The sequence below is a fragment of the Acanthisitta chloris genome, unplaced genomic scaffold (genome assembly GCF_000695815.1).
Source record: "Acanthisitta chloris isolate BGI_N310 unplaced genomic scaffold, ASM69581v1 scaffold37697, whole genome shotgun sequence".
NCBI lineage: Eukaryota > Metazoa > Chordata > Aves > Passeriformes > Acanthisittidae > Acanthisitta > Acanthisitta chloris.
In genome coordinates, this window is record NW_008684916.1 from 36,980 (window position 1) to 37,339 (window position 360).

The 360-nt window shown below is 59.7% G+C and overlaps 1 protein-coding gene across 1 annotated transcript in view; it reads right to left on the reverse strand.

Moving 5' to 3' along the window:
• Positions 1 to 360, reverse strand: part of PROX1 (prospero homeobox 1) — a 36,672-nt gene that overhangs the window by 34,581 nt on the left and 1,731 nt on the right. The window contains 1 exon segment of the mRNA XM_009079500.1: positions 310 to 360. This exon segment is cut by the window's right edge and continues 19 nt beyond it. Within this exon segment, the coding sequence (XP_009077748.1) occupies positions 310 to 360 (51 nt within the window).

Consider the following 360-nt stretch of genomic DNA (forward strand, 5'->3'; position numbering starts at 1 on the left):
GCCTGGGGAAGGATCCAGCAGCCCAGGGAAACCCACTGGCACCCAGGTCATGTGCTTGGCTGGCATCCTGACCCCACGGGGCAGACTAAGAGGCTGGGGGAGGGCTGGTGGCTTTTTCACATGAACACCATTGCCGAAGGAGTGCTGTCAGTCAACACCACATGTTTTATTTGGCCTCGTCAAGCCCCCCACCAGCACCCAATAAGCACCCCGCTCCCCCAGCACCTGGGGACGAAATGACCGCGCCCGTCCCCCCTCCCTCCCCCCCCAGCCACTGCCAGGTTATCGCTCATCTTTTGAAAAGGATATTGCACTTCCCGAGTAGGGCGAGATTTCAGACATGTCTTGCAGGTCGCCACA